Below are 11,649 nucleotides of genomic sequence, written 5' to 3'. Positions count from 1 at the left end.
AAAAGCAGACATTCAAGTGTTTTTTCATGTAGAAGCTGAGCAATTTTAGTGACTTAAACCAATCCCAGAAGTATCTAGTTCCTGAGTATTCCAAAGGAATTGTTAATCACTTGCATTTCCTATTTTTAAAGGGATGTCATCATAAATCACCTTATCAGGTTCCCCTTTGGTCCCTCCACTGAGCTCCTCTTGCTGTGGAGGAGCAGCACATGGACCTGTGTTCACAGTTCTGGGTCTGGGAAAGTCCAACCTGGTTTGGGGCACTGGGGTTTGAACCTGATGCCTGTTGAAAACCCAAGGTCCTCCCAAACCACTCCAGAGTTCAGCCAGTTTTCTCTTAAGCCTCCAAAATCTAAAGAAACACCAACCAACTATCTCATACAAGCAAATGCTGTAGCAATTCTATAAACTTCCACTGTTTCATTTGGGAAATTCAGCTCCTTTCTGAGCTGAAAAGATGTTTAATCTTCCAAATTCCTTTTGTGTCTATGCTCCTGTTTCTACAAAACTACTGATTCATCTTATTCAGTGGATATGTGAATCTTATTCCTTCACTCCATCCCTCATGCAACTCAGCTGGGAAAAGAAATGTGCATTAATCCAGAATTTTTGGGGGTATCTGATAAACCCAAAATCTCGGGCAAAACAAAACACTGTTCAATTTAAAGACAGATTTCCAATAAAAACTATTTCCCTGAGCATTCTGCTAAAGGAGCAGCAAATGTGATGCTGAGAGCCCAGTGCCTGCCCTTCTCTCATCCAGAATTGATCAGTGCAGGGCTTTGTGCACTCCCAGCTCTAAATGCACACACTCAAACCTTTCAGTGCTTACAATTTGGCAGCGACTCTTTCTATCCCTACTGAAAAATTCAGAGGTTTTCTTCAGTCTAATTAAAACCAACAATTCAACACAACACTGATTTTTTAAAATGCAGTTACCAGAAATGGGCTGTACTGCCTGTGATTCTGTTCTATGAAATATTTGGTTGAACTCAAGGTAAAATCAAATACAGTATTTTGATCTTAAGGAATATAATCCACCGTGAAGATAATTCACCCCTGGCATGTTCTTTTCAAACTAATTTTGTATCATTTAGAAACCAAAAACACTGACTTTCAGGAAATCATTTGGAATTAATTGTGAAGTTTCAGCCATACTACAGACCAAGGATTTCAAAAATATGCCAGCATATACTCCTAAAACACAGGAATTTCTAATTCTAGAAAGAGTGCTGAGTATTCTTTGAATGTCAGTGTTTTTATACCACAGCTCAGTGTATTATATTTTAGTAAGACAAAAACTGTTGTGGCTGAATAATTCCAAGGAATTATGCAAACACTGGAAGGGTGTTGCACTGGGCAGCCACCACTAACACAGCCCTACTGCTCCTTAGAGGATGTGGGTTTTTCCCAGCAAGGCTGGAATTAGGCAGCACTGCAGACAACAAAGAACCCTTTGGTTGTTCCCTTAAGCTCAGAACACATCTCTCAAACCAAAGCTGAGGCTGTTTGGGCTTTCAAGTGCAAACCTATGATTTTCTTGTTTGATTTGGCACCGCTCGTAACCAGAATCCAGCTGCTCCTGGTATTTATTTATTCTGTGATACTTCACTTTGTTTCTTGGCTTCACAAAACAGTCCCCAAAAGCTCTGGAAGGAACAGGAGCTGGAGCAGTGACAGTGGCTGTGACCACCCCGTCAGCAGCTGGGTGACATGTGGCTTGCACAGACCACTGAAAGGCAGTGGTGTTGCAAACTAGCCAGTAATAAATGTTCTTTTTCAGTAAATACAAAGCCTAGAAAAACACTTTTCCATATTCCTTGGCTTTCTTTTCCTTTCTGAATGCCTGGCTTTGCCCATGAAGTGCCTACTCTAATGGAACAGCATCTGTCCATCACACTGTGGAGCCCAAAGGAAGGAAGTGTTGATGTTGGGCAATTACACAGCAGTGCAACAGGATGCTGCTTTCACCACCTCCTGACAAATACAAACAGGCACAAATTTATGTCACTGGAGGCCTTTCAAAACACTATTTTTAGAAGGCACTTACAATTTTTTGCCTAAAGTTACACGAGGCTTGAATTTTCCAAACCGTACCGTCCTCAGTGTCCAGGAAGAGTTTATGTCCTGTCATAAATTCAGGTCTCAAAATTGCAAGCTAATAAAGCTGCACAAGCTTGGAAAAGGTTTGCAATTCCCCTCTCTGTGTAAGTGGGACATATAGTTACACTAAAGTTAACTAAAGTTCCACTAAAGGCAACAGGGATTAGAGAGGTGATATGTTACAATTAGTAATGACCTAGGGTGTGACATACACTGCTGCATTATGTTGTTATATTACTATATAACTACTTTTATCTTTCAACCTCTTTTCTGAACTAATCTGCCTTAATTAAAGCAGTATTTTCCTAGCATTTATCCCAAATCTTCCCAAGCAAACACCCCACCACAGAAGTCAGGCAGTACCTTCATTTCTATACAAACAACACACGTTTCAGTGCAAGAAAAGAGGCAACTGCAGATGGAAACATGTTCAGCTGCTTGGCAGGGCAGGAAGTTAAGGAGCATTTTAACAATGCAACAGCCTTCACTGGTCATGTCAGACAAAGACTGACAACTCCATGATGGGTGTTTATTTGGGATGACACAATTGAGTGCTGTTCAACCTCTTACCTGTCCTGAGGTAACTCAAAGAATTCAAATGGCACTGAGAGAAGTTCGAGGGTAAACACAAAGAAAAAAATATTTTATGTGTATTTGGTGGTTTAAATGTGATATAAAACCAGAGCACAAGTGTGAATTGCTATCCCACCTGCAGGTCCCTCACGTTGGGAAAGGGGATCCCGATGGTCACCACGGCCCGGGCGTTCTCGTCGCAGAAGTCCAGCCCCTCACTGACCTTGCCCCTGCACACAGCGATGAGCAGAGCTCCATCTGCAACCATTCCCAAGGAAAAAATGAGGATCAGAAGGAAGTTTCACCAAAATCCTTTATACAGTTACACCCCATATAGTGTAACACCCTGTGTATCAGCCCGGGAAAAGTGAGCAGATATAAAAGCAGATATTTCTTAGAGGGACAGGATTAACTCCCCCTTGATCAATAATTTTGACTGTCAACTAGCAAAATAATTTTACACTGTATAACAGAGTATTTTACACTGTATAATAGAGTACTTTTACACTATATAACAGAGTGGTGATTAATTATGCAAGAACAATATGTATCTCCAACAAAAGTTGATGTGTTAAACCTTGAATTTTGCACTCCGTTTTTTTCCACGCTGTTATTCTTTATTCTCTATACTAACATTGAAGTATTTTGAGAAAAAATCCTGTAGTGGCTGGAATATAAGGTTAATTAATACAAGACTGGTTGATTTAAATCCCAGTTATACAATGTACTGTAAGTGATTCTTTGGGAAGTCACTCTGCACCCCCTGGCAACACCTGCACACCTTTCCACACCTCACTGGGATTATACATCCCCCTGTACTTCCCTATATCCCCAATATCCTCATGCCACAATATAAATAGCACTGAATATAAATACTCTCCCTTATTTATAATAACTTACTAAACTGAAGTTCATATAACTACTTATCCAGAGTTGCTTCTAATTGTTAAGCACTTACAGAATCCCCTTATTCTTTAAACTTGCAGAGTCTCTATCAGCTATTTGTATGGCTGAAGAATGTACCTTTTTCCCCTTTACACTTTATTGCATCATAGTATAAGTTCAGCAGCTCATCAAAGTCACTCTTTGCCCCTCCCTGAGGCTCTGCAATCACTGTCTTCACCAGCTCCAGGTTTTTCCACAAGCCAGTGTGAATCCAGCGATCCTTGAGCTTGTCCAGCATCTGAAAACAAACACAAAAATCCACACCAATCACTTCAACTGTTCCAATAAAGCCCTTTATTTTAGTGAAGCTCCACTATTCAGCTTTTGTATTTGTAAATACAAGTTGCCCTGCCATGCACCAAACTCAGCCATGCAGCACTTGGCAAACATGGTGGCCACTCATTTTGCTAATTAAAAATTATGCAGATTTTTGTTATCAAAGCAAAACTCTCTAAATCTGTAAGAGTGGACACTAAAGAGCATCTCCTGGTATTCCTCAAAGCAGGGGAATGTCAACCACATAAAAAGGGAAATCACCTGTTTTTCTGATTACCAAGTAAGAGATCCATCAGGAAGGCTGGAAACAAATTCTAAATTACTTTGAAACAACTCTTTCTATCTTAAATTTCCAGAACACTTCAACAGTTTAAAATTTACACAGTGAGGAAATATTGATGTAGGATTTACCAACAGCCTCCTCTGCTTCTTGAAGTTCTGAACTGTGCACATTTCACCCCAAACCAGAACATACTCAAATCTGGCAGGCAAATGAGCTGGTTCCACATTTAATTGAACTCCTCCATCTGAAACCTGCACTTGCCCCAGTTCATGCCTCAAAAAGCCACAGCATCCCTTAACTCCAGCCCTCTTGCCTTTCCAGTGCACTCCAGCCAAGATCTTGGGATTTGGAATGGTTAAACTGTTACAAGATTAATCTGTCCCATCACCAAACACACAGTTTAAGTGCTACAGTAGAGCAGAATTAATTGTAACTAATTGTTGTCATATTTGGGTTTAAAGAGAGAACACTTGCAAATTTATAGGACACTGGTGACAAGACCCTTTCCATATTTCACCTCCTCAGCATTAAAGACCTGAACTCATTCTCTCACACTGAGTATTTGGATTGGTTCCTTCTGAGGAACACGAGGGGACAAATATTATGTTATTGCTGCATTTCCCTGGCTTTGTTCCAGCCTCTGCTCAGGGAACTACACCTGCTTTACTCCTGAGGTGACCCCATCAGCAAGCACAGCAGGAGTAAGTGCTGAGCAGTGGGAACAGCTTCCTACACCCAGAATGGAACTGCAGAATAAATCATCTCTGCTAAACGTGTCTCTCCTCCTGTTTGTCCCCTTCTCCACCAGCTCTGTCATTTCCTGGCAGATCCTGCCTGTAATCCCTTTTTCTCTAACAGCTTGTAATCCTATGACAGAGCAATGACTGTCCATCTTCCAGCCCAGGCTGCCACCGTGGCCTCAGTTCTTGGATGTGACACGGAGAGAATTCTGGGAAAGAAAGAAATCAAACATATTATGGCTCCAAGTACATCCATTTGGGACATTATTAGCCTTCCAGATTTCATTCTTCCCCCTGTGAAACTGGTGCACCCCCTCAGCAATCCATGTTAAACCCACTCCTGGTACTGCCTGCCATGGATGCAGAAGGAGCCCAGGAAGAGAAGGCAGACAGGAGATATCTGGGTGTAACCGAATTCCACATTTCCAGACACAAAACTATCCCTGCTTCGACTTCTAAGGGTCCCTCATCCCTGATTTTCTCCTCTTCAATCATCACACCCACTGCAACCCACAGGTATTTCTCACAAACACACCCCTGTGCTCTTGGCAGAAAAACTGGTGCTTAATTTAAGGGCACCAAAATCCGCTGACAGTCTCTGAAAGGGTAAGATTCCTTACAAAAAACCCTCCATTTCTCTCATATTTCAAAGAATTATAACTTCTGTTCATAGCTGCAAAGATGGCAGGAGAAAACCTTCCTCCAAATTCTTAGGGAAACATCTTTTCTCTTCCATGGGTCACCCAGCCCCTCCAGGCTGGGACCACAGTAGGTTCAGGTTGGTTTAATTGACACGAGCATCCCAACAGAAAATCTCCCATTTTTGATGGAAATAAGTGAATTTTTCATGAAAATCTTCAGCAAGTTCATTTAATTCACACACCAGCTATTACCTCTTCCATTAATGGGGTTTGCTGGGGATGGAAACTTTCTTGGAGGCAGGAAAAGTATCCACAAACACACAGTGCCCATGGTATGGACAGGCACTAAAACAACAGGAATTATGGACCTGACTGAATACAAATAAATAAAATATAGAACACACAACACGCCTCGTCCGAGCCAGGAATCAAGGGCAGGTTTCTCATAAAAAATTATTTCACTTTGGCTTGAAAAAGTGCAAATGGGAGCAAGATATAATGCCAGGAATCACAGGAAGCAACCATTAATGCCCCCAGCCAGTCACTTCTTCTACCCAAGGGAATAATAGTCCCTGCAGTGGAAGGCAGGCTGTGTATATTTTATTAAATCCCTTAAAAATGGATTCTCAAATGGTTTATTAACAAATGGTCTTCCTCCAGGAGAGCAGAAAATCTTGTTAGAAAGAATCTGTCATCTTCCCAGGCACTGAAGGATGGTTCCTGGGATAGCTTTTTCTCTTTAATTCCTTGCTGCAGTTTAAAGACACCTGGAAGCCACTATCCAGAAAAATCAGGAGCTCAGGATTTAGATTTGCCATCCATCTATGTCAGCATCCCCCTATGGAAGCAGTTTGGGAAGTATTCCTGAAGTTTGGGAGGGGGGGAAGGTGTTTTCCCACCATCTTTTGCCATTTTGCACCTGCCACTGAATTTCTTTACACAAAATATTCCTTAACTATTCCCAGGCTGAGTCACATAATGAATGGATTGCACCTTGCCAGCAGAGGAAAAAGGTATCACAGAAATAATCCCTCCATCTAAAGGGCTTGGGGAAGCAACAAAAACCTTGAAAGTATGAAAGGATGTTCTAGAGAAATATAGAATATAACAGATAATGACCCAAGCAGTGCCTGACAGCAGAGTAAAAGAACTCTGGCTTTATTGGTTAGTTATTAACAGCTATTAACTACTGATGATAATTATCAGTTACAGTTGCACTGCATGTGCCTGTATACCTTTAAAACTCTGTGTTGCCTTGTTATCCACTCATTTATACAATCACTGAACAAAAAGTATTTTAAGGTGAACAAAAATTCCACAAGTATCTCATAACCCTTTAAAAATCTACCATTATACACTAAAAATCTACCATTATACACTAAAAATCTACTATTAAACACTAAAAATTTACCATTATACACTAAAAATCTACCACTATACACTAAAAAACCCACTCCTCCAAACTTGCCTGGTTTTTCATCTTGTTTCTATGTGATGATAGGAAGTTCCACTTTTTCATTGTTATTCAAATATTCAGGTAGTTGAGCAGAGAAAGGCAGCAGCCATTAGGTTTTCCCTAATAAAAATCAGAGTATTGGCACCACGGTTAGTGCAAAAAGTCAGGGATCCCCCGGGGAGCACCATTGATCTAAAAGCCTTTTCCCAGGCAGCTCTTGCTGTGTTTGCTCCCAGAATTTTCTCTGTGAATAAGCACTGCTGCAAATCCAAGTGTGTCTCCAGCGGGCTGGAAACGTGTTTGAAGGGTCAGGCAGAAGTTCCACAGGCAGCACAAAACTTTAAGGATGGAAAAGAGGAATCCAGGGAGGGACAGGATGGGCACTGGAGTCCCTCCAGCAGAACCTGGTTCAGGAATCTGCTCCCTGTGGGAATAAAAGGGAGGCAGTGGCACAAAACAGGGTTATCACGCAACAGTGTATAATGGCAGATTTTTAGTGTGTAATGGCAGATTTTTAGTGTGTAATGGCAGATTTTTAGTGTATAATGGTAGATTTTTAGTGTGTAATGGTAGATTTTTAGTGTGCAATGGTAGATTTTTAGTGTGTAATGGTAGATTTTTAGTGTGTAATGGTAGATTTTTAGTATATAATGGCAGATTTTTAGTGTATAATGGTAGATTTTTAGTGTGTAATGGCAGATTTTTAGTGTATAACGGTAGATTTTTAGTGTGCAATGGTAGATTTTTAGTGTATAACGGTAGATTTTTAGTGTGCAATGGTAGATTTTTAGTGTATAATGGTAGATTTTTAGTGTGCAATGGTAGATTTTTAGTGTGCAATGGTAGATTTTTAGAGGGTTACGAGATATTTGTGGAAGTTTTGTTCACCTTGAAATCCCTTTTGTTCAGTTATTGTATAAATGAGTGGATAACAAGGCAACCCAGAGTTTTAAAGGTATACAGGCACATACAGTGCAACTGTAACTGATAATTATCATCAATAGTTAATAGCTGTTAATAACTAACCAATAAAGCCAGAGTTCTTTTACTCTGCTGGGTCATTATCTGTTATATTCTATATTTCTCTAGAACATCCTTTCATACTTTCAAGGTTTTTGTTGCCTCCCCAAGCCCTTTAGATGGAGGGATTATTTCTGTGATACCTTTTTACCCTGCTGGCAAGGTGCAATCCATTCATTATGTGACAGTTCTCTGAACTCAAAGCTTTGCCAAGCCTTGGTATGAAATGACCTGGAATCCTACAGGCAACTGAACTCCAGGACCATTGGAACTCCTCACTTTGGGGAAAAACAGGACTTTACAAAGCCAATATTTATTTATTAGCACTAATTTCACACTAGTTATTTAGCACTAATTTATTCCATTTCCACCTTTAGTTAAAAAACCCCAATCAAACAAATCCAAAAGCCAAGATGGGAAGTGCCACAAAACCACACAGTGCTGTTCTAACCACAGACTCCAACAGCATCTTTAAGTATCAATTAATTAATTAATGCACCAAAATTCTCCACTCACACGAACTGCAGTGAGGAGAAGGTGGTGGCAGTTTTAGACACAGCTAAAATCTCATAATATAAATATTTTCCCTTTAACTTCAAGGCTGTGTGACATGGTAGCGTGGTTTGGGGTTTATAAATGAAATATAGAAATATGGACACAACTTAAGATCATTTCCAGCTATGGTTTGTAAAACCTGGGCAGACTGGCCTGGGCTGAATCCCTACAACTCATGGTATTGGAAATACAGGGTATTTCCAGGGAAATCTGGGAAGTCAGGGTTAGGGTTTAGGGAATCTGGACTGAACTAGAACACTACAGAAATGTAGGAACTTCCAACATGGAACGAAGCTCCAGCCCATGGGCAGGAACACAGTTTCACACCCACAAACCAAACTCCTCACGTTATTCCCCAGCACAGATTGGGGAAATTTCTACTGAACAGCTCCTTTTCCCAGGGAATTTGGAGCTGCCTGACAGATTTCTTCCTTTCCAGCTCTGCAATCCCAACCCATGTTTGGGAAGAAGCTGCAGGGGGATGTGTTGCACCCAGCTGGGCCTCTCTGCACACAGGAGCAGCAGGGATTGGAATAGAATTCCCTTCCCCCATACTGAGTCTTGTGTCTGGAAAACCCCTCTCACACTGGGGTGAGTTGTGGACTCAGGAATTGGAGTTTTAGGGGTCTCAAACCACCACAATCCCATTCAGGAGAACTGATTGAACTGTGCTCTCCCAGTCCTGTCACAACCTCACAGTGGGAGAAAGGCCAGAAATTCCCCTTCCATTCACAATCAACCCCAAAGTAAGGAAAATGTATCCAAAGGCAATTCCATCTGCCCAGAAACTCCAGCCAGGAGGAGGAACAAAGCTAAAACATTCTCCTTCAAATGAAGCAACAAAACTTTTTCCAGCACATGGTGCTCTAGTTTTAAAACTAGTGATTCTTCTACTCCCATCTGAGCCATAAATTGCTGAAAGTGGAAAGGTATCCCTGCATATTTTAAACATTTATACCTTTCCAAAGTAGGTAACACTCAATGTCTTACCAGCATTTCAATAACAAACCATAAAATAGAATAAATACATCTTAAAGATAGACCATGGGAGGGGCAAATCTGATGAATATTGTAATTTAGTAACCAAAAAAATCCCTCGAGATAACACTCCAAACATCTGCCAGTAAACTTTAACAGTGTTAAATCACTTTTGCTCTTTGTAAAATCTTTTAATTGAAGTTTGTCTATGTGCACAAACCAAAGCCTTCCACACACACACACCCTGGAGCTCACCAGCAGCATCAGGATGTTGGAAGCAGCTCTTTCTTCAAGTTTTATACCAGCTGGAAATACAATTTACACCTTCTTCAGTATCAGAAGACATTAATTTCTGTATCTTTGCTCTCCTCCTCCTCCACTGATCTCCTCAACTCTGTTTTGCTTCACAACAGAGCAGCTCAGCCCTCAGCGAGAGCTTTTATCTTATCAGAGCAGAGGAGGCGGCCGAGGAGTGCAGAGACCAAACATTTCATCAAACCAAAACATTTTATCAAACGTTTTTGCTTCCAGGCAGTGACAGAAAAATAACAGGTGTCAAAACCAAACAAAGAAGAGGCTTTTTTTTTTTTTTTTTCTCTCTGCCACTCCTGAAAACCCTGGAATTCAGAGACAGTGGCGAGAAGAAACGCAGTTTTGTCTCACTCCAAAGTGTTTCCCACCATTTGGGCTGTCTGCAAAAAAAGGAGTGCAGGTTGTTTTACATCAGCTCGACCTGTATCTGCATCAGGTTGCAGATCTGTCTCAGTAAAACTTCAAGCTAAAAACACAAAGCCCTGCACACTCTGCCAGGCCCTTCTGAGGCTGCAGGACATCACATTTTCCACTCCAGTAATCCCATGATCTCAGGGCACAGATGTTTTTCTAATGGCTCCAATTCCACAGGTATTGCATTACCTTTCATGAGCTTCCAGGAGGAGATTTGCTGAGTCAGCTGGAAGGCTCCAGCTGGAATTTTTTGTTCCAAGCCCCTCTCCCCCCCTGGTCTCACAGCTCCAGCCTGCTCAGGATGAGGGAGAATTCCCTGGGTGAATGTTCTGCTTCTATTAGGAGAGGATGAAACTGTCTCTGCCTTAGTGATAATCCTAAAATATATTCAGTCATTAAATAAATGCACTTGGTATGTGCTGATTAAACACAGTGGCCTTAAATTCAGGTTATTTCAAAAGAACCCTGGGGAGTTGATCTGGCCAGACTTCACCCATTTTTTGGAATTATAGGCTCCTATTAAATGAACTTCTTCAAGGACTAAGATGGTTTGGAAAAGCACAGAATTAGCAGAAGTTATTTGACAGTTCTCTGTAAAAGCTTTGCCAAGCCTTGGTATGAAATGACCTGGAATCCTACAGGTAACTGAACTCCAGGACCATTGGAACTCCTCACCTTGGGAAAAACAGGACTTTACAAAGCCAATATTTATTTATTAGCACTAATTTAATGCTATTTATTTAGCACTAATTTATTCCATTTCCACCTTGAGTTAAAAAAACCCAACCAAACAAACCCAAAAGTCAACAACAGAAATAACAAAAAAAGAAAGTGCTTTGAGGTTTCAAGTGAACAGAAAGGGAACAACAGAAGGAAGAAAGTGAACAGAGGAAAAAAAAAGGGAATAAAAGAATGAAGGGACAAGGAAAAACTGCCTGGAAGCATTGCTATGAAAGGAAAAAGCTGAGTTTCCTTCCAAAAATAGGAGGGAAAATATTTCGGCTAACTAAGCAATAAAATCCAATGTCCATTAGCCAAATCTTTCAAATAAATTTGGAACAGCACTCCAGAACTATTAAAAAAATCACACTGTAAAAAGCACAACATCCCTTAACGAGAGTAAAAGGTCACAGGGATGAAAAGCAAGCAAGGAAACCCAATCACATTTATCAACCTCACCAAAATCATTCCACCCTTTGAGAAGCACTGACAGAACCTGCACCTTTGGGCCACGAGTCATGTCTCAAATTGGCAGAAATAATTTACATTTCTCACGGTTTTTTTCCTTCCTAATCAACCCCTACATTTTATTTCTAAAGGTCATTTTAATCATGTTCCTCACCAAAAAAAAAA

The 11,649-nt window shown here is 40.7% G+C and overlaps 1 protein-coding gene across 1 annotated transcript; it reads right to left on the bottom strand.

Annotated features, from left to right (window-relative positions):
• Positions 1 to 2,803: 2,803 nt before the first annotated feature.
• Positions 2,804 to 10,560, bottom strand: LOC113962331 (Fanconi anemia group J protein homolog). The gene is made up of 3 exons (XM_027673101.1): positions 10,486 to 10,560; positions 3,700 to 3,859; positions 2,804 to 2,934 (listed from the first exon to the last, which is right to left on the bottom strand). The coding sequence occupies exons 2-3, from the start codon at positions 3,857 to 3,859 to the stop codon at positions 2,804 to 2,806; spliced, it is 291 nt and encodes a 96-aa protein (XP_027528902.1). The 5' UTR covers positions 10,486 to 10,560.
• Positions 10,561 to 11,649: the final 1,089 nt, after the last annotated feature.

This window comes from Neopelma chrysocephalum, unplaced genomic scaffold, assembly GCF_003984885.1.
Source record: "Neopelma chrysocephalum unplaced genomic scaffold, ASM398488v2 Primary Assembly neopelma1_145118, whole genome shotgun sequence".
NCBI classification, from domain to species: domain Eukaryota; kingdom Metazoa; phylum Chordata; class Aves; order Passeriformes; family Pipridae; genus Neopelma; species Neopelma chrysocephalum.
Note: the sequence above shows the minus strand (reverse complement) of the source record. Positions and strands in the feature narration are given on the sequence as shown.

Coding starts and splice junctions, on each gene's coding strand:
- LOC113962331 (XM_027673101.1), bottom strand. CDS start 3,859: ATGCTGGACAAGCTCAAGGATCGCTGGATTCACACTGGCTTGTGGAAA. Junction 2,935..3,699: donor AAAGTGTAAAGGGGAAAAAG/GTACATTCTTCA, acceptor GAATGGTTGCAG/ATGGAGCTCTGCTCATCGCT.